The sequence below is a fragment of the Chelonia mydas genome, chromosome 4 (genome assembly GCF_015237465.2).
Source record: "Chelonia mydas isolate rCheMyd1 chromosome 4, rCheMyd1.pri.v2, whole genome shotgun sequence".
Taxonomy (NCBI): Eukaryota; Metazoa; Chordata; order Testudines; family Cheloniidae; genus Chelonia; species Chelonia mydas.
In genome coordinates, this window is record NC_057852.1 from 4340240 (window position 1) to 4368034 (window position 27795).

At 44.3% G+C, this 27795-nt stretch overlaps 1 protein-coding gene across 1 annotated transcript; it reads right to left on the reverse strand.

Moving 5' to 3' along the window:
* Nucleotides 1-2908: 2908 nt before the first annotated feature.
* Nucleotides 2909-26802, reverse strand: NOA1 (nitric oxide associated 1). Its single transcript, XM_037896542.2, has 8 exons — nucleotides 26325-26802; nucleotides 25197-25808; nucleotides 19631-19795; nucleotides 16259-16455; nucleotides 9365-9496; nucleotides 6253-6369; nucleotides 4023-4140; nucleotides 2909-3635 (listed from the first exon to the last, which is right to left on the reverse strand). Exons 1-8 carry the CDS (start codon nucleotides 26758-26760, stop codon nucleotides 3421-3423), a joined length of 1992 nt encoding a protein of 663 aa, XP_037752470.1. The 5' UTR covers nucleotides 26761-26802; the 3' UTR covers nucleotides 2909-3420.
* Between the last annotated feature and the right edge of the window lie 993 nt (nucleotides 26803-27795).

The window sequence follows — 27795 nt, forward strand, 5'->3', positions numbered from 1 at the left end:
CAGTTCCTGAATATGTCTAGTGATGATGTAAAACAGTGTTTATGGGATAAGAAGGTGGAAACGGTCGATGAACTTGCAATTTTTGCAGATAAATTTGAGCAATCTCAAGCACTTAGTAGGAATACATCACAGGCAGAGGGTTTTAAGTTTGGTGAGAAGCAAAGACCCTGTTTTAACCCTGGGAAGAAGGAAGGTGGAGGGAGGCTGGACACTCACCTCCCCAAGTTCACTCCTCCAGTCATCCCAAATCTCTTGTGAAAGCAGTGGAGCCCAGAAGGTGCTATCATTGTAATTCCACAATGCCCTGTGCTGAGTGGGAACTGGCAGCAGGCAAGTCATGGAAATGCTGTGACCCAGAACACAGAGACACCTCAGGCAATTGCCACTTATCACACAGGATTTGTAAAGGTTGCCACTGCACAGCCAGGCAGTAAGCACATGAAGGCTGTCAGAGTAAATGGCAAGGAGCTCCCTGCGTGGAGAGATACTGGTGCAGAAATCTCTGTGGTCAGGAGAGAGACCTGGTTCAGGAGAAAGACATACTGCCAGGACAGATGGCAGAGCTTCTGTTAGTAGGGTCACAAAATCATAGAATCATAGGGTTGGAAGGGACCTCAGGAGGTCATCTAGTCCAACCCCCTGCTCAAAGCAAGACCAATCCCCAATTTTGCCCCAGATCCCTAAAAGGCCCCCTCAAGGACTGAACTCACAACCCTGGGTTTAGCATGCCAGTGCTCAAACCACTGAGATATCCCTCCCCCCAAATCCTTATGCCTTTGGCTAAAGTGCACATGGAAGCTGGGGATTTGCAAGCTGAGTTAACCATGGCTGCAGTTTCTCATAACCCAACACAGATTATTTTGGGTAACGACTTTTTCAATGTGGCTCAGGCTGTCCAGGGGTCTGTCAGCAGTGAGGAGAAATCTTGTGCTGGAACCCCGTGGGAAGGAGCAAAGCTACAGAAACTGCTGAGGAAATGAGTCTCTTTAATTCCTCTACTGCCCTGCAAATCAAGTTGCCACAAGGGATGGGGGTGGGTAGAACCAGCTCCAGTCCAGTGGCTGTTCCCTCAGGGGATGGGAGTGTTTTGCCTGATGGTAGGGAGACTGTCCAGGTTACTAGCTGCCAGGAAGTTGCAGTTAAGCAAGAGAAAAATCCTGCTCTAGGATGCATATGGAGATGTGTCCTGGAGGAAGCCTTAGAGGGGGAAGATAGGATCCAAGAAACTGCTGCAAGGGGTGAGGATTCCATGGGCTCTGTAACTGGAGGCCAGCCCAATTCCAAGATGGAGGAGGGTACAGGGCTTGCCAATGAAGGGTCTGTCATGGCTGCTAACTGTGAGCTCACAGCTCAACAGGGGACAGATTGCCCTCCAGGGAGCACAGGGTGTATGCCTTGGCGGGGGGGCCCAGAGAAAGAGGTTCAGAAGGAATGTGGGGGGAGTACAGGAGTGTCTCCCCACTCATTGCAGAGAAGGGTTTGCCCAGGGGAAATTTGCTGGATCTGCATCTGTAATCCCAGGCACCTCATCTGTGGCTCAAGTTTTAAGGGGGAACTGTGTATCTGACCTCTCTGAGGGGAGCAGCCATACAGCTGACCTCGTGGGAACAGCGAGAGAGGTGATGGAGGGCACCCCAATCCAGGACCCACTTTTTCAAAATATTTTTCTTGCTGTACTTGTGAAAACTAATTGACTCTTTAAGGCGGCAGGGGAGGGGGAGGGGTAGGGGTAGGGGGAGGGAGGGTTCTTCCAAGCATTTTGATGTCTGTGAACATGCTAATGATCCATCTGATGAAGGGGTGGAGACAGCCACTTCCTGGGCAGGTAAACCCCTCCCCACAGCTAAGCATCAGACAGTGAGTGATGGCGGTGAACAACACATGGGTTTAACCCTCAGGAGGAAATGCAGCTCCACAGGGAGTGGGCCAGTAACATACAAGGTCTCCTTACACCCTTTCCTTGTCAAAACCCCCAACACATACCCAAAGAAAGAACCTCTACAGAGAGGATGAGAAATACAATAAATGCTGAACAAACTGATCTGTTTAGAGAGAAGGCGTGGTATGATAATCATACTCGGAAGCACCTCTCTGTCATGAATGTGCTGATAACTTTATGTCTCTTACTACACACACTGTGGGTTAAGACAAAGAATTTGATACTGGTGGTAAATACTTTAAAAATGTGTAAGATGCATGATTTTTGGAAAAATCTTTGGTACAGACTAGGAGTGGTAACAAGAAAGTTCTATGAGAATACTGCTTCTCAGCTAGTACCTGTGGACAGGCTTAGAGCTTGGCACAGTGGAGAAAACATAACTGATCTAGACTGCTGTGAGGAAGGGGAAACCGAGGCACACCGCCTCATGGCATTGGTGGCTAAATGCCAAGACACCTAGACTTTAAAAAATATCGACATCTGCATTATGTACACAATGCTACACACCAAAATATTTTCTGGCAACCTGGGAACAGAAACCCAGAACTTTCCAAAAACACCTATAAATGACATTACAGCAAATCCCTGAAGCTGAGTCTTCCCAGAGCTGACCTGCAGCTGGGTGTGGCCCTGCCTGTGTGTGTGTGTTAGAGGAGGTTTTAAGAGCCCGGCTCAGCAGGACAGGTTAAAGGGGGCCCATGCTGGCAGAACAGGCAGACTCAGTGGTATCTCAGCACATCAGGTGGCTTCCCAAGGGGTCCAACCCGTCACAGTTGTCATGATGAAGAGACAGATGACTGTACATTTAGGGATAGTCACAGCATGGGGATGTTTTGCCGGAGCTCTCAGTTGAGGCATAAGTCTGATTTCTTCCCTTCAGCTATACACAGTGGTCCCCTGGGTGTCGTTTGCTTATCGTTAAAGTTTTACATTATTGCAAAGAGACCTAGTAGGATGGACTCTAGGGGCTTCTTTCTGAAATCTTTATTACTAATTTCATGTAAAAAGCCAAAAAACAAGCAATGTGTCTCCTGTCCAAACATTGGTAGCAACCAGAAAGATGTACATGTTCTGACAGCTTCACTAAAGCCCTCCCTCCTGCTGTAACTGAGATTACCCTCCCATCCTGATGGCAGCCTTACTCCACCCACTGTAGGGGAAACAGCAATAATGTGAAGTGATGCCAAATCTGTCTGTTGAATGCAGAACTAAAGAGTCTGAATGAGACAGGCCATCTGTTAATGGGAAGTAGAGTGAAAATCACATGATCCCATGAGCTGCACTATGCAGTAGGCTGATACAAACTTCAAACCTGCATTTGGAAGGTCTTTCAAACATGTTTTACAGAAGCCAGTCTTAAAATCAGAATGTAAGTTTTCTACAGAGTTCAATGAATAATTGTTTTCATAATTGTCTGTAAGCAACACATATGTCCAAGGGCTTTCCAGCTCCTGTGCTTCTTAAATTTTAGATACCCTTTTTTAAATTTGTTTATTTTTTCCATTTGCCTTTAAGTTCTCCACTAGGGGAGGTGGCTTTTTAGTTCTATAGGACACACTTCCTCTGATGCGGGTCCCTTTGATGTCAACGATATGTGGCAACAGAGGAGGTTTACGTATCATCAGTGTTGTCCCTTCAGGGCTATAGGCTCGCAGCTGTAGTTTGTCTTCCAAGTGAGCTGTTATTGCAACCCAACCTGCGCAGATATCAGAACAGAATCCAGTTAGTTACAACCTCTTTCAAACAAAATGGGAATCAACCGTATCAAATGTAAAAAATGGAAAGGGACACCAATTTAAATAAGTCAAAGGGTTTGATTTTCACACAGATTCAGCATCCCATTTAGATGAAGAATGGAAGATACTGGGTGCCAAGCTCTTTTGAACATCTACCCCCAAAGTAGAAAACAACTGTTCATAATGACATACAAGGCAGCAGGCATTTTGGTCGACACTGTGTCACCTTTCCTAGTCAGAAGACCTTTGCAAGTCACATGATGCACCCATTATGAAATTACAACCAAGAACAAGGGTGCACGGCAGAAGTGGATTCCCTGCATGTGGAGGAGGAAATGAAGAATTACCAGCGGAGGACAACTTTATGTCAGCCACTGCCTCAAGGGTGCCAATTCCTTCCAGCGTAATTTCCTGAGGAATAAGCGGTGGGAATTCTTTCATTCGCTCTTCACCCCCTATGGGAACCTAACAATAAAATACAGGAGAAAGGGTTTAAAAGCTAACAAGAAAGACATCTTTAAACTTCTCAAGTTACAGAACAAGTTACAAAGTGACATGCAGCAACTTAACTCTTTCTATTCAAACTGACTCAAACGCTGGAGAAATTTAAAGAGTATCTGCTCTCACATAACACTTCTATTAAAAATAGCCTTTGTACAGTTAAGGGACAGTTTGTTGAAACAAATGTCAAGGTGGCACAGATTTCACTTAGATATCAAACGAACGTGCCTCAGAGATGCGAAAAAGTAGCTATTACAGTATCAGAGACTGTCCTATTTGGGAAAGTGTCAGGATTCAGTTCCAAGCTAGTTCAATGAAATAGTCGAAGTTACTAATTACTACAAAAGAACAAAAACGTATGTCTATTGGTCAATCTCTGAAACATTTATTTTTGTAAATGGCGCAATAATTCATGAAGTGAATTCAGCATGAGCAGTGAGTTGCACTGTTGCTTTGCAAGTGAAGATCAATACCAGAAGAGACAGCTTAAAACTGCTTCAGATAGTGGAAAATGTACCATGTAGTATGGGGATCCTGAATATTTACTATAGAGAGAGTGTTTCAGTTTTGGTGGTATTGCCAAGGAAACAAGTTAAAAAACATCAAGATACGCATACATATACACAGAGGCCCTGCTTACAGGAAGACAAAAATATGCATTTTAAAAACATGATAGCTAACACATTTTAAAATCCTAGTGTTGAAATGGCAAGGCTATAGTATTAACACGTTAGCCGGTTGAGGCAAATCAGGGGGAAGTGGAGAGGGGGGCAACACAGACTTTTAACTTAATCAGCTAATATATGTTAAAGTATACACAGCTTGTCTATGCTAGACTTCTGAATATTTTACACAGCACATTAACCAATGCGCTAACTCCACACCTTTCTAGATAAAGCCTAAATCATGAGAGTATTGCTTTTTAAAAAAACAAATATTTCTACGCCATGCATCAGAATGTATTTTAGTCTAAAAGCACTTCAAATTACACTATCAAACAAGATATAGAAAATAAAATGTAAATATATTAAAAAACATGTAAGTCTTGCTACAGAAGGGCTATGGAACTAGGAGTCAATTTGAAATCTTTGAAGAACAAAGCTACAAGTAATGTCTCAGTAATCTAGTCCATCCCCAGGACAATTCCATACAATGTTTTTTTCTGATCTCTCCCCTATCTCAGTTCAGAAGTCCCAAATGATGGGATTTACATCACTTCCAGGTACAGTATTTCTATTTCTTAATTCCACCTTGTTGCTCCTATTTGTAGTCCCTGACCCCTCTACCTTTTATATTTCTCTCCCTTTGTGTTTTGCGAATTTATATCTTTCCATAGTAGACATTCAGTTTTTGTTGCTTGTCTCTGAACTCCTGCCTGAGTAGCTCCAATTTGTCCATGTCTTTCTGGCGTCAGTGCACCTAGCTCAGAACACAGTATTCCAGATGTTGCCTCATCAGCGCTGCAGAAAGAGCGGCTTTCTCCCTGAGCCAGAATATGATGCCTTGGCAAGTATAAGCCTAAATCTCACCAGCCATTTTTTAACTTTAATGTAGACTGCTCAGCAGTACTTTGTGTGCTTCTGAAAAAAAAAAAAGGTTATATCCCTACCTACAAGACTGTCTGTCTAATGTATGAATATGGTCCCTTGTACACAAGCAGAGCAGGGAATGTGACCCAGGTCTCCCAAAGCCCCAGGCTAAAGTCCTAACCTCTGCCCATGCCATGTTCCTCTGTCCATGCACAGAGGGAGTTCTCTTGATGAATTAGTTTAATTCTAAACAGGAAAAATGTGTATTGTGACTAGCATTAAGATTTTCATTCTCGTATCTGTTTCCCACAGTCAGGGAGGAATAATGCATATACTCTTTTATTTGGTTTTCCCAGAAAGGGGAAGAATCACTGAAAAGACGATGCACAGAGTTCTAGCATGGACTTAACAAAGCCTCTGTCGAGTCAAGCATAGGGAAACCAGTAACAGATGCCTGCTGAGCTACAAAAGAGATCACATGACCTTACTCTTTACACATACCAGAACACGGTATAGAAGGTGTGAAGGTGTCAAGGTGTCCTCTTACCTTCAGTAATGTTTTTCCAGCATGCTTCTGATAGATGCTATCTGCTTTCTCCAGGGTAGTAACATGGACTGGCAACAGGTTAGAAGCCACAACAGAAAACCAGGAGGATTTTGCTCCCTAAAATTAATGAGAGGTGATTGTTAAACAAACTCAATGCTGTAAAGATATTTACAAGTTACTGTCCACCCTTCCCACACCTTCTGTTTAAAAGCAGTTCCGTTACACGCTTCTCTCTCATCTAGATAGGCAGGGTCTTAGTCTTTGAAATGCATCTGTATTGTTTCTATGATAAACAATGACTTCTCTGCAAATAATGGAGTGAGCTTCCAATACAAAAATACAACAGCTGTGCCATCTCAAAGCTTCTAGTCCTAAAGCAAGCCCTGAACCTTCCTGATTCTAGAACTTCTGCAATCACAGTACAATACTTCGGTGCTACATTAATACAAATACAGTGCACTCACATTTATCTGAATGGCTTGGATAAGGTTTCTAACCATCAGAGGAGTGAAGTTCTGGAACAGCCTTCCAAGGGAAGCAGTGGGGGCAAAAGACATATCTGGCTTCAAGACTAAGCTTGATAAGTTTATGGAGGAGATGGTATGATGGGATAGCCTAATTTTGGCAATTAATTGATCTTCGACTATTTGCGGTAGATAAGCCCAGTGGCCTGTGATGGGATGTTAGATGGGGTGGGATCTGAGTTAGTACAGAGAATTCTTTCCTGGGTGTCTCGCTGGTGAGTCTTGACCACATGCTCAGGGTTTAGCTGATCGCCATATTTGGGGTCGGGAAGGAATTTTCCTCCAGGGCAGACTGGCAGAGGCCCTGTGGCTTTTTCGCCTTTCTCTGCAGAGTGGAGCATGGGTCAGTTGCTGGAGGATTCTCTGCACCCTGAAGTCTTTAAACCATGATTTGAGGACTTCAATAGCTCAGACATAAGTTAGGGGTTTGTTACAGGAGTCGGTGGGTGAGATTCCGTGGCCTGCATTGTGCAGGAGGTCAGACTAGACGATCATAATGGTCCCTTCTCACCTTAAAGTCTATGATTCTAACTATGTGTTTAGATAAATGGAAGTGCTATTAACTAACATATGGCTACATGGGGGACACACTGTGGTTATGGATAACTAGGATTTTCAGAGAAAAGGAATTTGGATAATTGGAATGGCACTTAAATAAACAAACAAACAAGAACAAAACAATCCTCCACTCAGGTCATGCAAATAAAATGATAGTCAAATGTTACAGAACGTGTATCTTTACACTAGCTTAGTTCACAATACTGAAAGTACTGCCAATGTGAACAAAACTGGCAGGCTTATTTCTGGATGGTGTGACAGACTTCTCCTGCCCAGCTGATCCTCTCAGACCATTTCCCAGACCCCTCTTGTTTACCAGACTCTGCTTTGGGGTACCTAGAATTCTACAAAGACTGAATAAGATGCAATTTCTTCCCTGCTTCCTTGTGACCATTGTATATGAAACGAATCTGACTACAGGTGTAAGAACCAGATTTAAATATATATATATATATATATATAAATATATATATATATACACACACACACACACACATACACACACACGTCTAAATAATACCACCTCCATATTAAATTTAAGCATGAAAATTACCAAAATGAATTGTACATCCAAACTGCAGTGGAAAAACAGGATTACATCAAATCCAAACCAAGGAATCTAGTATCCTGCTGATATATGCATACAACTCTCCCCACAAGCCCAGCGCTACACTACACACTTTTGCCAGCACAGATATGTTGATCAAGGGTGTAAAGATTTGTGATTGACACAGCTGTGCTGGCAAAAGCCCCTAGTGCAGATGCACTTATACCAGCAAAACTGTGCCTTTACCAACATAGTTTATTTCACTCGGGGTGCGGATGGTGGGTCCTAGAATAGGCTATATCAGCAAAAATTCAGTTTTGCCTGTATATGCCACACCCACACAAGGAGCGCTCTGCCTGGATAGTATACTGGTATAGTTATACAGGCAAAGCGCTCTAGTGTAGACCTTGCCTAAGGCTGTTGAGGAGAGGTTGGCTGAGGTGGATCTATTTATGGGCAGTCCTTGGTGGGTTTTTTTATTTTTTATTTATGTGATAGGTATGCAGAGCACTGGATGGGCATCGACAGCTGCATTTTAGAAATGGAATAAATAAAACTTTCATTAATAATGTAAGTGTAGAAAGGGGAGAATGGACCCCAGACACATACACCCATCTGCTCTGCCCTTTACTATTAGATATTTCTTTAAACCTGAAGGAAACACTAATCAAATTTATTTCTACAATAACTTTTGAAAAAGCTCACTCCTTGCCCTGTTCTAATAGCCTTTCTTTTCAAAATGAAGCAAAGCATCACTAAGGGGAATTAGCACAAGTATTTAACATGACTGAACCACCATCTAACAGAAATAACTTTAAGGGAAATCATCCCAGTAAGAATCACACGTCTATATGAAGGAGGTTTTACCCAGAACTGCTGTGAGTGAAAAGGATTAGCAAAGAACAGTATTTTTCCAGTTTATTTTTTCTACTTTGTTCATTGAATAGTGTTTGGTGTCATCATCTTTCCCTTCTCCCTTGATTAAACAATTCTTATAAATGTCGAAAGAAAAGCAGAAATGCCCTTAATCAATTTCCCTACCTATGCAGCTCTTTCGTGTAATCACTGCAGTGTCCCTTTAAAGTTGATTCATTTTGGCTACATGCTAGCACTGTTAGCCACCTTGCAAGGATTTGTACCCTTGTTCTTTTAGTGACACGTCAGTCCCAAAGCAATTCTCCGATTTCATTTAGAACAAAGCTCAGGACCTCTTTGGAGCACACTGCAAGGTGCTCCTCTACGGTACAGAAATCTTCACTTTGGGCTATCATATGGCACAGCCTTTTTCTAAAGCATTTTTTACTTTACACAACAAGGTTTGTGTTTCATTAGTGGAAATCTTAAGCGTAGCAGCTACCAAAGAAATGGTGAAGAAAGCTACACAAACAGCCTGCTGGTGAAGGTGTTTTGTAACTTGTTATAACACCACAAAGCACAAACAAGATCTTATTCACAGAACATTACAAAATCCACTCTCCCTTACCTGCAGATAGTCTATGCGTCCCAAAGCACCTAGAAACAAAACCATTCCAGGCTTAAGTACAAAGGTCCGTGGAACAATGGCATGTGTTGGCAAGACAAGCTTTACTTCTTTCTCTGTTAGAAGATTTAAAACCTGCAAAGCAAATTGTATGACCATAACTCATTTTGGATGCCTTTACAAAAAAGATGAAACCAATGCTCTTGCTTTATGGGGAAAAAGAAAGATGACCAAATATACTTGAATGGAGAACATCTGTCTCAAATGATCTCATACAGAAATTACAGACACGTAGGACTGCATATTCAGTTCAGCCACGGCAAGAAAGTGCTCGTCTTTTTTAACAATTCACACATAGTGACTTAAAGTGGCTTGTAACATGGACACTCCAAACTAACAATATGAGTCTAAGGCTTTACAGTCTGAACAGCTCAAGCCAATTTGTCCTCTGCAATGTTCACAGAATCAGTTTACTGCTACTTTGTGTTACATCGAAGATTGCGGATGGTTCCTGCTATGCTTCCACACAAATACTATTTATTTGTGGAACAACCTAAAATGAGATTGAGATCCCCAGAGTAAAAACACATTGCACTGTGCGGAACTCTCACTGTCTCCACTCAGGAATTATTCTTTATCACTTTTATTATGAAGCCACTAATAATAATCAGCCAATTGTTTCCTGCTCTACCACAGCAGATTTTGTTAAGCTTAATGTGCCAGCAGTTCAAGGTACGTTAAACAGAATTTTGGATCAATATTTCTTACAGTTAGCGTTACGGCGATTCTGGGTTCAAGGAGGCTATTTCAGGCATTAGCAAGCTTTCTGCTATAAAACTGTAAATCGTTTTAAACTGACTAAGGTTTCAGAGATCTCTTGTCCCCATCTCTACCAGCGAAAAATACTTTGAGAATAAATTCTCTGGAAATGTAACTGAGAGATTAGCTCCTCGGCATAGGTTTACGTGCAACAGAGTTCCAATTTAAAAAGCAGGAACTACTGTGTCTGATGGGCCAGGCACAGCGAGAGACTCCAGCTTAAAAAATAAACCTCTGCCTGAAATGTTTTTCCCACTATTGTTATAAGTAATGCTTATGGTGACTATAACTGAAAGGTACTTTCCGGCATACTTTGTACGTTTAATGGGACTATGTGTGCAGTCAGTTTCACCTCCCCACCAACCCCGCAGTCAGCTTCCCCGGTCTGTGTGGGTCTTTCGCACACAGGAACAGTAGAGAGGAAAAAAAAAATGTTAAAGAGAGAAAAAAGTGACCGGAAAAGCACAAAATGTGGCAGTGGGATCCAGGCCCAGGTGCAGTACCCAACATTACTTTTAACTTTAAAGCACTGACTAGATTCCAAATTGACAGCATCCCTTTCTCACACACTTGGAATTTTCAGCACAAACAGAATCAAACTCTTCTAACCATGCACCTAAGTCATGCCACAGCCTCGCTAACATTCAAGTGTGTACTACAGTGTGGCAATATGGTTAGGTCTTGACTCTACATTAAAAGACAGAACCGTTTTGTAATTGTGTCAGCAACTACTATGGTGTGACTGGGTCTCTACACACTCTTTCTGTAGTGTAGATGGAGCCAACTTTCGTCTGAAAATCTTGGCAACTTTTGCACCAGTTCTGAAATAGTAGGAGCCTTCTAGACTGCAAGCTCCGCAGATAATATTCCAGAGTATTAGATAATACCTAGTGCTAAATTTGACAGTTATCGAAAACCCTTTGTTTCTGTTTCTAGAAGTTTAGCCGTTTTCTCTTGCTCCCTTATAAAACTGAACATCTTTAATAATTCATAGACTGAACTAGCCTACTGGCAAATCCATCCACATCAGCTAACCCTCACAAAAATGTACAGAAAGCAAAGACTGAAAATTCCTGCTCCCCACCCCAAAATTGGTGCCCAGACAACCCTCCTCCTCTCCAGCCAAAAAGAACAGCGTGACAAGAGGAAATTCTATGCGAACTTTGGCACGTCTCATACCTCCCCATGTCACAGGCACTCCAAGCTTAATCAAAATTAGAAATATCTATAGGAAGTTACTGAACACAAGTCCATTCACTTTCTATGCTCATTCAATTCCTGGCAGCCAGGGGCCACTGTGGTGCTGGAACTGAGAGCTGGGAGATTCTTCTGTGCTCCCAATGCTCCTGCTGCTGGCACCCTGGCAGTAATGAGGAGGCCCAGTCAGCATGACTGGATGCAGAGAGGCGAGGAGCTAGGTCAGAGACAGAAGGGTCTATAACCACTAAAGCACACTTCTCTTGGAACTTGGCATATAATAATCTAGGATTTCTGAGTCTCCATGTTCCTCTGCTGTCAGCAAATAGTTGCGAGACCTACTGGAAAAACATGTCTCATCCCCTGCTCTTGTAAATGGTGCACATAGCAGTAGTAGGGTGTCATCATCTATCAATTACTTCATTAGCTCAAGTCACAGAGGTCTGTGCTGTAGCACTAAAGGTCTGAACCCTGCTGATGAACCACATGGGAGCCAATAGGGTTCCACATGATAGACATTCCCGCCCCCCTCCCCCACAGTTTGATATTAAAAACCTAGGAAATTACACACAAGAACTATATTAAAAGAATGTTAAGGTTGCTAAGTCAAGTACTCAAAAATTAAGAAATGTCAGAATTTAGATTGCTCATGTAGCCTTAATTTGACTCCCCTGTACCTATGCACTGTGATGCAATATTTAATCACATGATCACATACTACTTTTTCCACAGGACCCCTGACTCATTTAGTGCACAGGATGGACGGTGGTTAGGGATGATCACAACTGTGTAGTGAAGGAAGCTGTTGTCTGTAGGACCCCTGCCTCATATATTGCAGAAGTTGGAAGGTGCATGAGGCAATGGACTACAGAAAGAGTAAGGATGGTGTCATAGCTTCGGCAGCTGAACAGCACCCTGGAGAACGGATTTTCTCCCCGTCTCGGGCACACAGGTCCTTTGAGATACCGGGCAAGTCATTTAATCCAAACTTTTCACAGGGGGTCACTAAACCTGTAGGTTCATGTTCTGGGTGCCCAATGTGAGACTACTGGTGTCTGATTTGCAGGCGTGTTGAATGGTCACATCTGCAACTGTCTTCCCAACATATAAAGTGCTACAAAATACTAAGGGCATGGCTACCCTGGAAACTTCAAAGCGCTCCCGTGGCAGTGCCTTGAAGTGCGGGTGTGGTCGCGCGCCTGAGCGCTGGGAGAGAGCTCTCCCAGCTCTCCTGGTAATCCACCTCCACGAGGGGATTAGCTCCGAGCGCTGGGAGCGTGTCTCCCAGCACTCCGAGCCTGTTTACACTAGTGCTTTAAAGCGCGCTGACTTGCTTCGCTCAGGGGGGTGATTTTTCACCCCTCTGAGCCAGCAAGTTAGAGCGCTATAAAATGTAAGTGTAGCCAAGCCCTAAGTTCTCTGAAAAGTCAGGTCCTAGACATCTCAAAGTGAGCATCCCACTTAGTGTGTATTTTTCATGTTAATGTCTCTGCCTCTCAGTTCTCCCTTCTGTAAAATTAGAATAATGCCCCCCCATCATGTCACAGGGGCATTGTGAAGATTAATTTATGTTTGTTGAAGTAGTCAGATACTATAGGAGCAAGACGAAAAGGCCCATGACATAATTAATAATCCTGTCTTCAGAGCAGGATTGGTATAGTGTGCCTGGGGCCACACGTTATTCATCAAAGGTAAAATGAAAATTGAAAAGCTGCTCATTCATTGAGCACCATCCAATTTACATGCTGAATAAGGCGGGGTCCTGTGGACAGAAGTGTGATCATGTAAACAAAAAACAGTTTATAATGCATACGCACCAGGGGACTGGATTAAGTTTACATGGGCAATCTTAAATCTAGCATTTCCAAACTTTTGAATGGTTGACTTTGCAACCTTAACACTCTTTCAATGTAGTATTTTGTGTGCCATTATTAACTAACTTCCTGAGGCCTGAATCATGATCGAGTCCCCATTGTGCTAGATGCAGTACAATTAATCATTTGTGTCTATAAAACTTACTCATATCAAACATTGTTTCAAGTGAATCCAAACCACACACATTAGCTAGGTGCTTCTACTCAATTAAAAGATATTAAGGCCAGAAGGAAGCATTGTAACCATCTATTCTGAGCTCCTGTATAAAATTCCAGCATCAAGCCCATAATTTGTGATTGAGCTAGATATATATACTAAACTGACCAGCAGTGAAATTGATGTTAACAGTAAATCTGCACTAGGCGTCAGAATCTTTACCCTGTTGAGATGGCTGAGGCAGGAGATGCCTATCCAAGTTATTACAGTCCTGGAGCCTGACTGAAGCTGAGAGTAATAATAAGGTGTGAGCTCCTTTATACATCTCAACAGGGCAATCATTTTGAAGTCTGACTGAGGAGGCTACTGAGATGAATGGGGCAGTTCACACCTCTCCAGTTTTTTGGATCAGTCAGTCTAACATTATTTGAAAGTCTATCGTCACAATTAGGCCGTGTCTCTACACAGAAGTTGAACCACTTTAATTATAGTGGTATAGTTAAAGCAGTACCAGCTGCCTAGTGTGGCTGTAGTTATCTTGGTATAAAGGTGCTTAGTCCAGTAACACTCATTCCCCTATATGTTGGGGAGTAAGCTATAACAGTATAAGACTCCTTTCTATTGATATAGCTGTGTCTACACTAGGGTTTGTACTGGTTTAACTACTTTGGTAAAAAAATAATAATTATCATCCCTCTAACCAAAAGAATTCTACTGGTACAAAATCTGCGGGTAGAAAGTCAAACTACTACTACTAATTTTTTTAAAAAAAGTTTAACTTCAATTCTGTAGAAAACAGTTATATCCATTGTGACAAAGTTCCTCCTCTGCCTTGGTGGGTCCTGCACTTATTGGAGGATTTGCTTGCCTCAGAGATTCACGGCAGCCCTCAGTTTGGCCACTTTTTGCTAGTGGCTCAAACTTGCCGTTCATTCGTCTAACCTCATCGCTGGCCAACACGGGGAAAAGGAAGGAGAACAATCCCCGCCGTCTCTGCTGGTCCACCCAGTGGGTCGGGGGACAGGCCAGGGACCTTCCCCTCTGGTGGGACCCAAAGTCCAGGTCAACTCCTCCTGTATCCAATAGGGAGTTGGGGAGATGGGGGGAACCCGGGCCCACCCTCTACTCCGGGTTCCAGCCCAGAGCCCTGTGGATCACAGCTGTCTACAGTGTTTTGTGTAACACCTGTGTGACAGCTACAACTCCTTGGGCTACTTCCCCATGGCCTCCTCCCAACACCTTCTGTATCCTCACCACAGGACCTTCTTCCTGATGCCAGATAGCATTTGTGCTCCTCAGGCCTCCAGCAGCACGCTCTCTCACTCTCAGCAGTGAGGTCCTTTTTAAACCAGGTGCCCTGATTAGCCTGATTGTCTTAACTGATTCTAGCAGCTTCTTAATTGGCTCCAGGTGTCCTAATTAGCCTGTCTGCCTTAACTGGTTCCAGCAAGTTCCTGATTGTTCTGGAACCGCCCGTTTCCTTACCCATGGAAAGGGGACCTGCTTAACCTGGGGCTAATATATCTGCCTTCCATCACTCTCCTGTAGCCACCTGGCCTGACCCTGTCACACCATAGACAGATCCTAAGTCCATGTAACTGTGCAGGATTTCTACAGAGCATATTTCCAGTGGCTCTATTAATTTTAAGGCCAAAATTTTAAAATCCATCTAGGGGATTTGGACTTCTTATTCCCATGAATTTATCATTCAAACCCTTTAAGCAGCTTTGAAAGTCTCAGTCCTAGGCACTCTTACACTAAAAATCGTATCTGTTTAAACATTAAAATCTATTTAAAAATTGGTCTAGTTAAATAAAACCCTAATGTAGATTTAAATGGGATTAGCTCTATTTGGTAAACGACCAATGCAAAGCAAACTTATTTAAGCAATGGTTATACATTAGGGGGTTGCACTGGTTTTACTAGATGGATTTTAAATCAATTCAGTTAAACCAATATAATTTTTTTTAGAACAGACAAGTCTCTTGTGATCTGATTCTCACTCAAAACCAGACCTAAAGATATAATCCTATATCCTGCCACCAGCTCCTGATTTTAATACTCCGACCCATTCATTCCCCCTACAGAAATGTACTACTACAGAGAGACACATTCAGGGCTCATCTACAAAAAACTGGTCTGTAAAAAGTTCACTAACATGCTTATAAATAGCACTTGGTTCAATCTCCATTGGTAAATACCCATGTTGTAAGGTGGTTATGGCACTACTAGCTACAGCAAACCACCCAGCGTGATAAATTTTGCTATATAAAACAGGCCTTAGTACTAAAAGTGGGCAAATTATTTTGGGGAAATAGAAATTTATCCTAAACAATGCAGTTTTCGAGGCTCTAAAGCAATTTGCAAATTCAGATTGAATTTGATGAATAGTTTTGGCTGAAAAAAGAAAAAAAAATATCAAAAAAGTTAAAAAAGTTCATTTTGACCATTTCAAAATGAGTGAAAACCCCCTAAAAATGGCTGAATTGAAAAACTAGAAAAAATTTGTTTCAAGTTGACCAAAACACTTCAGTCAATTAGAAACAAATTTATTTAAAGTTTTTTGATTCAATAAAACGAGATTCAAAATGGCTTCCCCCCCCCCAACAAATTTTGGTTCAGCGCCGAACAAAAAATAAAAATAAAGTAAAATAAAATCCATTATTCGCTCAGCTCTACTTATTACACAATACTCTGATACACTGGGTGGCAGTAAATGATTACCTGGATGCAAGAGTCTTATTTCATAAGGATATCAAAAATCTCTTTTCCTGCACTGACAGTTAACTAAGACAGTACTCCCTCTCCCAAATACCGATCTTCTCAAATGCAGACAGACAGAGCACCTACACAATTTTCTTTTACAATCCCCGGCGTGTCAAAAAACCAGCGAGCATCTTTCAGTTCGTTGTGTGTAAATTCCACTCTCTCTTTAGGCTTGTCAGATGAAAAGACAGGCTCCTCTTCCATGTTAAAAGAGAGCTCATCAGGATCAAAGTCAATGACAGCTTTTGACTTCTGTGGTTGAAATGTTCTTCCAACTCTTCCTACATTAAAAAAGAAAAGTATTTTTAATAATTTATGTTACTTTACATTTTCTTCAACTGGAAATTTTTCTTCCTTACAACCGAAAAATAAATAAAAAACACATGATAAAGTAATATAAATGTGATTTATGCTTACAAATTTAAATGCTCAAAAGTCAGGATGTTAAAAAGTGACTTACGTTTCTGTATTTTAATTTTCCTTCTTGTCCAACAAAAAATGGAGAAATCCAGTGCTATTAGCAGTCCCCCAGATCATGGACCTGCTATAATGTGCTATTATTATTATTGTATTACAGTAACCCTACGGACCCCAATCGTGTTCCCATTGTTCTAGGCATTGCACAAAACACTTTGTAAATTAGACTTTTTTTTATATATATTTAAGACCTTGATCTTTCAAACACTTATACATGTGCTTAACTCTACTTGTGAGAGTATTGCCTTGGATGGAACTGCTTGTATAAATGTAAGCATGTGCATCTTTGCAGGATAAGGCCCTTGGTTTGTGGCAATTTCAGTCTCTGCTAGAGGAAAATGGCCTGCAAAGCTTACAAACTGCACAAAGCTATAAGCACATCCACTCCCAGTCTTTACACAAAGTAAAACTATTTCCCCATGTTTATTTTTCCCCCTACTGTTCCTCACACGTTCTTGTCAACTGCTGGAAATGGCCCACCTTGATTATCACTACAAAAGGTTTTTTTTATTTTTTTCTCTCTCTCTCCTGCTGGTAATAGCTCACCTTACCTGATCACTCTCATTACAGTGTGTATGGTAACACCCATTGTTTCATGTTCTCTGTGTATATAAATCTCCCCACTGTATTTTCCACTGAATGCATCCGATGAAGTGAGCTGTAGCTCACGAAAGCTTATGCTTAAATAAATGTGTTAGTCTCTAAGGTGCCACAAATACTCCTTTTCTTTTTTATAACTGTTAGTTCAGACTTACAATCAAGAAAGCCCACATTACATATAATATACATCCATTTACACATAACTGTTTCTTTTATGTTTTCTAAGTCTTTGCTCTATACATAATGTTAATAAGAAGTGTTTTAATTACGGTGTGACACAGGGCCAGAAAGGATTACACAACTAGCAGGCTAACTGACCCAGATTCAACCTTCAGAGATAAATTAGTAGATAATAGTTGTGTTTTTGTGTATGTTTACAAATACATCGTTACAATGTAACCGAATGGTTCCCATTGCTGTATTCCATTAATTCAGAGATCAAAAGAAGATATTAACATTTAGATGAACTGTGAATGTAGTAATATTACTATCTTCATTTCTCTTTGAAGTATGTAGTAAACTACTTGTAACTGGGGGGAGATGGACAGCTGCCTTACATTAATCCATGTAGCTAATTACTGGTGATGCTTAAGAAATAGGAGGTTACTTCAAAGCTACTATTGTTCACCCAAAGACTGCACACAGTCAAGAGGCTGCCAAAGAACTATAAAAAGAACTCTTGGGCCCTGACCCTGTTATCTCAGATCTGCTTAAGCTTGCCAGGGGAAGTTTGAGTCCCAAGACTGAGATCTCCAGTCCCATCTGGATCACCCTGATATTCGACATTGGACTGTAACCTATGGACTAATTCTGAAAGAACTCTTTGCAACTTTAAAGCTCACCATCCCTACAATGAAACTGACCTAAGATTTTTATTCACGTCTGTGTGTAGAATGATCTTTTAACCAATACCCACTCTCACTTCTTTAATAAATCTTAGTTTAGTTAATAAGAATTGGTGGTAAGCGTGTATTTGGGTAAGATCTGAAATATTCACTGACCTGGTGGGTGATGTATCTGATCCTTTGGGATTGGAATAACTTTTTATAAGATGAAGAAGATTTTCAGTAATCTTCATAATATTTGAACTGGCTGTCTGGGTGGGAGCTCAAGGCTGGGTTGCTTTAAGGGAGCTGTGTTTTGGCTTCTAGGTAACCAGTTAGGTATCGTAGAAGCTGTTTTGTTGCTGGCTTGGTGAAACAAAGTATTAGAAATAACTACCAGTTTGGGGGATTGTCTGCCCCCTTCTGTGCAGTTTGCCCTGATTGAGCGATCTCAGCATGGCCCCCCTGGGACCCCGGTCACAGAGGGATATGCCTGAACAAAAACTCCAGATCTGAACATTTCTGAACTTGCTGGAAATCTAAAACCTAACTCAGTAGCTGGGCCTGTCTCCAGCTATACTAAAGTGTCTTTGGACGGCATTCTCTCTGAAGGTAATTGTAGTCTTTTAGCCCATTTCTACAAGACACACTATCAGTTTGCACACTACCAATGAACAGCCAATACAATTAAGTGTATTAGTCTTTTTTATTTTGGAAAAGGCGAAAGAGCTGCGATGCAATCCTGGAAATCCATTAAATCACCTACACCAGAAGGACAAGGACTGAATTGATGCATTGGTGTGGTGTCCAGGAGAAACTTATGTATATATACCTCTTATCGGGTAGAATGAAAACTGGTGACACAAAAAACATCTGAAGTTATGACTTTTAGAAAGTTAGAGATCCTGCATATTAGATTTTCACATATTCCAAGGACAGAAGGTACCATTGTGATCATCTAGTCTGGCTTCCTTTATAACAGGCCAAAGAACTTCTCCTAAATAATTTCTAGAGCAGATCTTTTAGAAAAACATCCAATCTTGATTTAAAAATTGCCATTGATGGAGAATCCACCATGACCCTTGGTAAATTGTTCCTATGGTTAATTACTTTCATTGTCAAAAAAATGATGCCTTATTTCCAGTCTGAATTTGTCTAGTTTCGACTTCTAGCCATTGGATAATGTTATATGTTTCTTTGCTAGATTGAAGAGCCTATTATTAAACGTGTGTTCCTCATGTAGGTACTTATAGACTGTAATCAAGCCGCCCCTTAACCTGCTTTTTGTTAAGATAGCTTTTTGTTAATAAGATCAAGAATAAGGATTTACAGAAGATTATTAATATATATTTGAAGAATTCTTATTCTGATATGCTGTTGCTAGTAACCCAAATTAGAATGTATCATAAATGTATGTTGGCTAGCAATGTTCACCAATGAAGAGTTCACTTTAGACACCGACTTATCATACAGTAAAGCTTAACTGAGTCTTTTGTATAATGCAATATTTGCATCTGAGAACAAATGGTGATACTCTTCCTCAGATAATACTCACCTATTAAATAACCTTGCTTTTTAAGGCATTTAAGATACTTTTGTTCATCATCACTAAGTTGTTCTTCAGTTTTTTCTGCATCTGCTTTTAGTCTCTCCTGTCTCCTGAACAGTCTGTCAGATGTAGGGTTAATAATTGGAAATTTCAGGAGGTTTAAAGTTGTGCCTGTAAAACAAATTCCAACATTATCCAGGTCTGTGACTGTGCAAACTGAACACAGTATATATAAAATCAATTAAATGTTAAGGTTCAAACAATGAAAAAAACCACGCACAGAAGAAAGTTCGCAGGCTGTATGATGGCCTCATTCTTCTTTATGAAACAGAAAAGCAATCACAACAACAAAACTAAAGTCAACTGCTAAGCTAATGACTCTTCTCAGAAACTATCCGCCACAGTGGTGGGGGAGAGATAGCTCAGTGGTTTGAGCATTGGCCTGCTAAACCCAGGCTTGTGAGCTCAATCCTTGAGGGGGTCATTTAGGGATCTGGGGCAAAAATTGGGGATTGGTCCTGCTTTGAGCAGGGGGTTGGACTAGATGATCTCCTGAGGTCCCTTCCAACCCTGATATTCTATGACCACACTGTGATCTTGTCAGCAGTCATGTTAGCTGAACTGAGGTTGAACACTACTTAGCATGCAGAGCAAACCACATTCAGCACTGCATCAGCTCACTGTGATTAAAAATTGCCAAAACATGAATTTTTGGCAACTGTACTCAGGCACAGTACATTTGTGTAGTGTAGACTAGGCCACTGGAGACCAAATCCTGGTTTCATCAAAGCCAAGGGCAAAACTCTTCTTGATTTTAAAGGCCCAGAATTAGGTCACCAGCATTTGGGTTGAACAGCTGGTTAGAAACAAAAGTCTTTCTCAACAACTGCAGCAAAGTGATTCACATTTTTCTTGCTGCCACAAGTGCAGTGCACATGGTGTTGGCTCAGCCACATCCTTACAGCATTACCTTTCTGTTAATATCAGACCACTGACCGTCGTGATAGGTGGACTGGAGAAAGGAATGAAGGACGGGATAGGAACAACAGGAGTTCTAGGAAGAGAGAGTGCTGAGCATGATATGAAAGGGTAACGCCTATGAACACATTCTTTTGTAAAGAAACTTTACTTGTGGAGTAATTGCATGAAAACCAGCAAAATTCTGCAGTGATATTTACTTCACAATTAAGACCTATCCCATTTTGCTATTATGATTCTTATTTATGGCTCTCCATTTACTGAAAAAACAAAAACTATATGTGAAAAATGTCTTTAAAGACTATTGAAAGCAAACAGAATTTTGTCAGAGCAAAACTTGGTGTTTCTTTCAATTTGCCCTTTAAAGGTGATGTACAAAGAAAACAATAGGGCTGTGGCCATTTAAATTTGATTTTTTTTTTTAAACTTTATGTGACGCAGCATGGAGCGGGGCGGATTGACCGGGGAATATCATCTAGTTCTGCTGGGACTGTCTGCATGGGGGATGGGAGAGCAGGGGGTGACTCCACTGGAGTGAGGAGACCCGAGCCTGTAACCTGAGCTGGGGGGGGGGGGGGGGGGGGGGGAGGGGTTTGGACCCAGGTGACACCTTTGCCCAGGAAACTGGACAAAGGCTCAAGGAGGAGCTGGGGGAAGGAGGAGTGAGACTGGGGGAGGGGGGGGGGGGTTGGTTTCAGTTTTCGGCTGAGTGGTTTAACGCAGGGAACCCCAAGGCTGGGGTCTAAGCTCCCTGCCCCCCAGAAGGACTTGACTGAGGGGTCCTGGTTGTACCCACAAGCTGTTTTAGACTGTGTTCCTATTGTCCAATAAACCTTCCGTTTTACTGGCCGGCTGAGAGTCACGGTGAATCCCAGGAAGAGGGGTGCAGGGCCCGGATTCCCCCACACTCCATGACACCTTAATAATTCATGGTTTTTTTACATGGAAGACACCATGGCCTTGTTGAGGCCAGGAAGGAAGATGTTTTTTTAAAATGTGTTAGCCAAAACACTGGAATGCATTTTACAACCTTAGTATAGACCGTGCAATTGTATAATTTATAATGTGTTAGTCTGCCAAGGTGAAGCTTATGGGGGAATGGAAGGTCAGCCAAATTCTTTTATCTCTAACTCCTGTTGAGGGTCTTAGCAGCAAGGCAAAGGCATCAATGAGCATGGAGACTGAACTAACTTCACCCCTTGAGGAGTGTCAATATAAGAGGGTCAAGAGTTGTTACTTCTATGCCTCTAGCATCTCAACAGGAGGCTCCCACCACCACTGCTAAGGTAACCTTCCAGAGGTGCCAGATTCACTGAATAATGACACTGAAAGCTAGGCAGCTCTGTTTCAATGAATATTATTCAGTATTGGACAAGACTGCTAAACATTATTTTTCCCAAAGAGATTTTGAGACACATATTTGGCCAAATTATATGAACTGGAGTTTAAGAGTTATGTATATATTGAGAAACTGAAAATAACACTGACACAGGACTTGCTATATTCAGCCCTAGGCCAGTGCCAAAAAGAGCCCCATTAGACTAAAGGATCGGGAAGAGGTTTAACGACTGATATTTTACAAACCACCAGGGCTAGCAGTAAAATACATGATGCCAATACTCTGCTCTCTCCAGGTCACTTTGCAGTTTGGATTTGTCCTGCTGCCTGACTGCTTCGCCCTTTTCTAATTTTGATGATGCCTGCAAATTTGATAATGGTCGACCTGAGAGCAGAGAAACCCATGAGCCACCCATGCTGGGTGCAGAGAGGAGCTAATTTTTGGTTTTTCAATTTGTCAAGAAAGCCTCTAGAAGCGTAAAAGTTCTGCACTGGACTACAACTAACAGATGTGCCACTGCTTGAAGACTGACATAATTCTCACTGTAAGGTAAACAGCTCTGAGCACAACATACCAATGGAAATCAAGGAAGGTAAATTCGCTAGCCCACTCCAGATATTTTGCTTCACTCTGGTGAAGCAAATTAGATGCAAAGCTAACTTAACTGGCCAGTTGAACCAGGTCTAATAGCTGCTTTGTGACACCAGAGAGGCACAATTGATTGTTTTTTATATCAGGGGAATGTAATCAAAGCAGTTTTGTTAAAAAAAATAAATGGAAATGTGAATGGTTGCAGGCAGGAGAAGGGCATTTAAGGGGGAATAAGAGTGAGGGGCTTGGGGCTGCAGCAAGGGGGGGGGGATAAATGGGGATGGGTGATACAAGAGTTGAGGGGGATTGGGGGAGCTCAGGAGGGGAACAATGGGAATGAGTAGCAGAGGCACAGGAAGAATGGGGCAGAGGTTTGTCCCCTTCCATGTCTGAACATCAGGATGTGAGGGTCTACCCCCTATGATTTAATTGGGGTTGGTCCTGCTTTGAGCAGGGGGTTGGACTAGATGACCTAGAATCATAGAATATCAGGTTGGAAGGGACCTCAGGAGGTCATCTAGTCCAACCCCCTGCTCAAAGCAGGACCAACCCCAATTAAATCATAGGGGGTAGACCCTCACATCCTGGTGTTCAGACATGGAAGGGGACAAACCTCTGCCCCATTCTTCCTGTGCCTCTGCTACTCATTCCCATTCTCCTGAGGTCTCTTCCAACCCTAATCTTCTATGATTCTATGTGAGTTGGTACCTGGATGTCCTGTCCCCACAATGGTGCCTGAGCCCCTCTCCCTACTCCTGTGTGTGTGCACCAGGATCTGGGGGCCCAGCTCATCTATGGTGGTCTGACCCCTCTCCTTGCCTCCCCATATGAACCAGGTTCTAGAGACCTCTTACCTTTCTGGGGGTGTCTAGCCCCTTTCTCTTGCCTTCTGCCCCTTCCATGTGAGCCAGGATCTGTGGAAGCCCCCCTGCCCCTCTGGATGGAAAGCTTTAAAAAGGCATGCTGGGTGCATGCACCAAGAAGACACTGATGAGACAAAGGTGAAGACCTGAGAACTGGCATGCCTGGTGCCAAATGCTGGCTTCATGGGATGGGATGGGAATGGGAGGGGGAGCTGGAAATGTTGAGGGGGGGCACTGTATGTAGCAGGGAATGGTGTGGCAGAGGGCAGAGAAGGAGAGAGACACACGAGTCTTCCCTCACATGCTTAAAATTACTATTACAACCATGTCATAAAACTGTCAAGGTTTTGGGACCTAGAACACGGATGAGATTTCTCTCGCTGGCCCTATTAGTGGCTACACACTGCAAATGTTTCAAAGCATGACCATTTTTCCCATTCCACTATAACAAAACATACAGGAGCAGGGAGGAGTACTGAGGAATCACATAGCAACTGAGTGGCCTAGTGGAAAGACCACTGGACTGGGACTATTCCTAGCTCTGTCCCTAGCTGGCTGGGTGATCTTGGGAAAGTCACTTCACCTCCGTGCCTCAGTTTCCCATCTGTGAAATGGGAATATGGAAAGTTCTTTGAGATCTATTGATGAAACCACGAGATAAAAGCTAAGTCTTTTGATTATTAGTTAGCCACAGTAGCATACCAACTGCAAACCTAAGTGAGAACTACAACTGGGCGAATGATCACTGCCTCTTACCAACAGACATTTCTGTTTAAAAAACTAAGAAATTCACTGGCAAAAAACTTCAGAATTAAGATTATCTGGGGACAGCTTGTATCCCTCCAGAACGCTGAGTTCAGCAAACTCAAACTTCTGATAATCAAGAAATACAGAGTTAAGGTAAAACCCCACACAACCTTAACTCTGCCCAAACACACCAGTAACACAAATACTGGCACTTTGCCTCTCCTCTGTAATGGACAAGTGCTATCTGCACTTTCCCTATGCTCAAAGATGAGCCTACTCCCTTGACAGAATATCACACTTGTGAAATTTAACAACTGCTTCATACCCTTTTACAATCCCTTGACACTTGCACACAGGATATTTCCCAAACCTGGACTTTCCCCTACCCATCATTAAATCCACACACAGCTGATCTCATATACCATCTCACTACTGACAATGCCCATGTCAAGAAGCTTCCACTGCCCTGCTACAACCTACACAATGCTGAACTGAATGGATGCAGGCTGGAACCCGCATCTCTTTCTTTTGGGGGTACTCAGCAGCAAATCTCCTCATATCACAATCATAGCTCTTCCAAGCTGTCCCAGCTTATTCATCCCCCATTAAATACAGCTACACCAAATGCTTAGAGTGTATGCAGATGATTCCCAGTGGCTATTGCCACCTTCACAGGGCTGAGTCAAGGTTGGATTTCTTGGTTTTCAGAAGTTTTGAGTTTTGCTGAACTTGAAGTTCTGGAAAGGCCCAAGCTACCACTGGACAACCTTAACAAAGGTTTGTGCCATTTAATATGCTTGTATCAGAATGCAAATGCACAAGGAGACCATATTAAGGGAAAGCTTAACGCTGACATTTGTTAACTTTGGAGTGCTTGATTTTTCAACCTTAAAAGTTCTTTTACCAACTCTTTTGGGGAACAGTTATTTCTACATAACACCCAGGAGACCACAATCAGAAATAGGCTCCTATATAAAAGCCTAAGAGACACTCCTTGCCCTGAAAAGCTGAGTCCAAACAGATACTGATAAAAGTCCCTATCCATGCCCCTCACCTGGCCAGGGCGAGATTGTTGCTCTGTTGATCACCTCCGGCGCTTTGGACTTGCAATAGTCAGACTGCAGCAGAGTATTGAACAGCGTGGATTTGCCGGAGTTGGTAGCTCCCACAAGATACACATCGCCATTGCACTTCCAGGAGCGCTGCAGCTTGGAGATCAGCTTCTCCACTCCATAGCCTGTCTTGGCACTGATCAGGTGCACATCCACCAAGTTCTGGCTCCCAGTCCTACCAACCCGGCCCCCAGTGCCCTGGGCTGCAGGGAGGATGCCCACGCGGGCACAGCTCCTCAACAGCTGTTTTCGGAAGCGCTTCAGATAGTCTGGAGAGTCCCTGGGCAACAGGTCCACCTTGTTGCCCACCACCAGGATGTTGGACCCTGCATCCACCAGCTGAGGCAGATCCGGTAGCACCGAGTCGGGCAGGTCTAGCATGTCCACCATGTATAGCACCAGCGGGGGGCGACCGTGGCGTGGGGGGCCGCGCAGGGCTGCGCTCACCAGATTGCGGTATTGCTCCCGGGACACATGCATGTGCAGCGCCTGCTGATGATGGATCAGGAGCCAGCAGCGCTGACACAGCACCCCTTGCAGGGCCCGGTGCGCCTCTGAGTTCCCCAGGGCCCCCTGTGCCCCCAATCCTTCTGAGCTCCCCAAGGCCCCCTGCCCCTCCGAACCCCCCAGGGCCCCCTGTGCCCCCAATCCTTCTGAGCTCCCCAAGGCCCCCTGCCCCTCCGAACCCCCCAGGGCCCCCTGTGCCCCCAATCCTTCTGAGCTCCCCAAGGCCCCCTGCCCCTCCGAACCCCCCAGGGCCCCCTGTGCCCCCAATCCTTCTGAGCTCCCCAAGGCCCCCTGCCCCTCCGAACCCCCCAGGGCCCCCTGTGCCCCCAATCCTTCTGAGCTCCCCAAGGCCCCCTGCCCCTCCGAACCCCCCAGGGCCCCCTGCACCCCCGTCCTCCCCAGGGCCCCCTGTGCCCCAAATCCTTCTGAGCTCCCCAAGGCCCCCTGCCCCCCCAATCCTTCCAAGCCCCCCAGGGCCCCCTGCCCCCCCAATCCTTCCGAGCTCCCCAGGGCCCCCGTCCTCTCCGAGCCCCCCGGCCCCCCGGGGCCCCCCGGCTGCCCGCCCATCAGGCGGAGGTACTTCTCGCTGGGCAGGTAGCCGGGCACGGCGGGGTCCCGGCAGTGCAGCTCCGCCCCGCAGCCCGAGCAGCTCACCCCGCTGGGCGGCACCGACGGGTCCGGCCGCCCCGTCACCCGGTGCTGCCGCTTCTCCCGCGGCCTCCCCGGCGGGCGGCCCGGCGCGGCGGGCGGCTCCCGGGCCGGCGCCGGGCCCGGCTCGGGCACGTACTCGGGGAAGACGAACTGCTCCTCCTCGCCGCCCGGCCCCTGGGCCGCAGGGCGAGGCGGGGCGGCGGGCGGCTCCCGCCGGGGTCGGGTGGAGAGGCCGCCCGGTCTCCCCGGCCGCAGGGCAGCGGGCAGGAGCCGGCCGGGGCCCGGGGGCTGCCGGCCCGGTGAGCCCCGGGCCAGGGCCCCCAGCAGCGCGCGGCTCAGTCGGTGCATGAGAGAAGCGAGGCCGCGGCTCCGCTCCCCCGGCCTCGGCCACGCGGAGAGCCCGGCCTGAGACAGCGCCTCCTGCCGGGCCGGACTGGGCAGGCGGGCGGGGCCTGCCAGACCCAGCGGGGCAGGGAGTCCAGGAGCTGCCCAGCGTCGCCTCCCCCCATGTCCAAGGGCAGGGGCAGCCTCAGCCAGACCCCACACGGGGCCAGGCAGTGCCAGTGATGCCAGCGCCTGGCTCGCTGCGTGACCCTGGGCAAGTGGCTTGGCCTCTCTTCTGCTCCCCCAGCTGTAAATTGGGGCCTGCCGCTCTGTGGGGGGCTGAGTGGGCCAGACCCCACCTGGAGCAGTGGGAAAGCGCTAGGAGCACCCAGAACAATGCAGTTTACTTCTCATGACAAACTTTTTGGTGGCCTCCGAGTGTGGCCACCAACTCTTGCTGGTGACCGTTGGGACATATTTCCTAAAATACTTAATTAACGTTAGGAAAAACAAATAAATATGCACATGTCCAAATCATTATTTATGTAGGATTATTTTTGCAGACTCAATAATAAAAATAAGGTACAGCTGTTTCTATTCTTTACTGGACCTCACAGACTAGAAACACAAATAAAGTTCTTTTACATAATCTTGTCTTTTTTCTTGTTTCCTTTGCTTTTTTGGTTGCTTTAAAAAAAAAAAGTGATATTAACAAACATGCAAATATTACTTTTCACAGCAGGCTGACTCAACCTGGGGACAAACTAAGTCCTGGATGCGGAGGTTGGTATGGAGGCAGTGGGGGCCAAGGGTCACTGGGGGCCAGGGTTGATGGAGTGAGCTTGGGGCCAGAGCCTGTCACCGTGTGGCAGGGGAATGGAGCCCAAATCCCTGTGCCTGGAGTCTGCCTCATAGAATATCAGGGTTGGAAGGGACCTTAGGAGATCATCTAGTCCAACCCCCTGCTCGAAGCAGGACCAATCCCCAATTTTTGCCCCAGATCCCTAAATGCCCCCCTCAAGGACTGAACTTACAAGCCTGGGTTTAGCAGGACAATGC